The sequence below is a fragment of the Sinocyclocheilus rhinocerous genome, unplaced genomic scaffold (genome assembly GCF_001515625.1).
Source record: "Sinocyclocheilus rhinocerous isolate Xijiao unplaced genomic scaffold, SAMN03320098_v1.1 scaffold807, whole genome shotgun sequence".
NCBI lineage: Eukaryota > Metazoa > Chordata > Actinopteri > Cypriniformes > Cyprinidae > Sinocyclocheilus > Sinocyclocheilus rhinocerous.
The window spans coordinates 671,285-674,204 of NW_015650326.1; the positions used below are offsets into that span (position 1 = coordinate 671,285).

Consider the following 2,920-nt stretch of genomic DNA (forward strand, 5'->3'; position numbering starts at 1 on the left):
AAAGTATAGATTTATTATGCACAAAATTACCTTTTTTTTATAAATATCTTGTTCCTATGTATGCTGTATGACTTCTGTTCTTGTAAATGCAAGCTCACTGAACTGAGACATTCAGGTTGTGAGATAAACAACATAATGCACATGAAATGTGAGCATGTCAGTTTTAAAGCCAGCTTTCATTAAGGAATATTGCCTAATAATAAGTACTGTTGAAGCTTCAGTGTATGAGATCATAGAATAATATTAACATGAAACGTTTTAAAATCTAAGTCTGTATCTAAACTGGACGTCTTTAGTTGGCTGCATGGAGCCAAAGCCCCATCGTCTGATATCAATACCTGGAATCTCTTCATTGGGATTTTTCAACTCAAAGTCAAAGTAGGACAACATGAGAAAGACGAACTGCTTCAGCTCATTTGTGGCGAAGAATCTTCCCGGACACATAGTGGTTCCTGCTCCCCAAGGCATGTTGTAGTACTTGAGTTTCTTTCCACCTTTGTAGAAATCAGTCTTTTTGTTTCCATCTGGCGTGAGAAAACGGTCGTACTTGAAGGTATAGGGATCTGGGTAAACTTCTGGGTCCACCTGAACGGCTATGTAGGGGAAAACCGCCACTCTGTCGCCCTTACGGATCTTGTACTCTTGTCCGCTGGCCATGTTGATGGTCATATCCTGCAAAACAGCTCTCGTAAGGACCGGGGCAGCTGTCAGACGGAGGGTCTCCTCCACTGCGCTGTCTAGGATGGGAGTTTTAAGGAGAATATCCCTAGTCAGGTCAATCAGCAGCCCGCCTCGTTTTACCTCCTGCCCCGTTTCTCTGAGAATCTCCTCGACTTCTTTCGTAACGGCGTTCATTGCATCGGGGTGCTTCATCAGATACAAGAGCAGCCAGAACGCCGCAGGACCTGTGTTTCCCTGAGAGGCCCACAGAAGCAGAAACATGAATCGATCCTGCATGAACTCCTGCATGCCCTGTTCGTCTCTCACCTGTTGCTGGTCACTGACCCAGCCGCTGATGTTGTCTCTGGATCTCATCTTCTCTACTGAAAGCGTGCTCCAGAAAAGCCTTTTCAAACGCTCGGCCTCCATCTTCTCACTAGGTCCCAGGACACCATAAGCCAGATTCGGGAATAACTGGTCATATTTTCTGAATTCCTTGAAAAGTTCGTCTGAATGCTGCCGGTCAATTTCCTTAGCTTTTTCCAAAGTTCCTGTACATTTGACCGACTCGTTACCAAACAGAGCCAGATAGCCAGCGCGAAACACAATATTGTAGCTGTACGCAAAGAGTCCGGTTTCTTGCCATTGCTTGTCATCTCCAGATCCAACACTGTGGAGCATCAGATTCTGAAGATTGGACATCATGGCCTGAGTCATGACAACCAGACCGTCTCCCATGAGATGTTTGGTACTTGATGCCTGGAGAACCTTGTGTTCGCTTTCCATGGAATGATAGCCGAATACTCTTGCAACCAGTTGTTCTGCAAATTTACTAAAGTCCAGCTTTGTTCTGGCCTCTTTGACCACAGAGCCAAAAGAGAGTGGATCTGTGATAAAATGGAAATAAAAGCCTCCCAGCTGCGCTGTGAAAATATCTCCATGTTTTTCCTTCATCCTCTGCAGGAATTTGGCCGTGTCCTTCCTGAATTCCAGCACATGGCCAAACCAGGGAATAGGGCCCTTATCTAGAGGGGGTTCTCCAGCTCGTCTGCGGCGAAATGACCCCAGAAGGTAGAGAGCACCTATGACAGAGATGAATAGAGCAAGCAGGATTTGGAGGAGGTTGCCCATGTTCCTCTTTCGGCGTTCTCTTGGCTGCACTCTGCCTGTTTTTAATTCCTCTTTCTTGGCAGCTGTGTTTATGTCCCGCCCCTGCAGTCATCATGTGACTTCATGCAGTACAGGAAATGACTGTCAGGGACTCTCAAGATTCTTTACAGCATTGTTTTTGTGTCTGTACTTACCATTTTTGTAATTATGTCCTTATATATTGTGCTCTATTTTACAACATCAGTTGACACTATCCAGTTATGTAATCAGTATTTAATAAACATTTTGCTTATGTCACTTATGAACAATATAAAAATGTAATATTAGATTGCCATAATGTTTAAGATCAGGGCTTGTCTAAATGAAGGAAAAAGGGAATCATGGTAGCAAATTGATCATTTATAAATGTAATCATTTAATTTTTCAAACTAAAGCCACATTTATTAACAAATGGTCTGTGAAAAGGAGAAATAGGGGTAACACTAGTTTAGGGGCCATTTCTCACAATTAACTAGTTGCTTATTATCATGCATATTACTAGCATTATTAGTACTTATAAAGCACATATTAATGTCTTATTCTGCATGACCATATTTTAGGTCCCTTAATCCACCCCATACCTAAACTTAACAACTACCTTACTAACTATTAATAAGCATCAAATTAGAAGTTTATTGGGGCTAAATTCATAGTTAATAGTGAGAATTGCTCCCCAAACTAAAGTGTGGCCAAAACAGGATTTAAATCACAAATTGTAAGTACTAAAAATTAATAAATTTATGAACTAATTTAATAGTTTAATACTAATTATTTACATACTATGGGAAGGAAACAAATAATAGCTTATGCTGAATTCAGAATAGCCTGCATGTCTAGCTCCTATTCATCACAGTCTGCAGATAATGTAGTGATGTAGAAGGGAAAGGATCAAGGCTATTCTTATCACTGTGATAAGAGAGATCTTACTGCAGTAGTTAAACATGACCTTGATGGTGCAATAAAGGTTACTTTGATTCATTGCCTTCCAATAGCTGCATTTACTTTACATACAGCAGAGCAATAACAAATAAGTTGAATTAATCAGTACAGTTTAGTCAAATTTAAATGGTTCAATTTCCCTAAATATTGAGTTTAATTATAGTTTGGCAAA

At 40.6% G+C, this 2,920-nt stretch overlaps 1 protein-coding gene across 1 annotated transcript; it reads right to left on the bottom strand.

The window, feature by feature from the left end:
• LOC107711691 (5-beta-cholestane-3-alpha,7-alpha-diol 12-alpha-hydroxylase-like) lies at positions 1 to 1,808 on the bottom strand. The gene has a single exon (XM_016516709.1). The coding sequence runs from the start codon at positions 1,789 to 1,791 to the stop codon at positions 259 to 261; it is 1,533 nt and encodes a 510-aa protein (XP_016372195.1). The 5' UTR covers positions 1,792 to 1,808; the 3' UTR covers positions 1 to 258.
• Between the last annotated feature and the right edge of the window lie 1,112 nt (positions 1,809 to 2,920).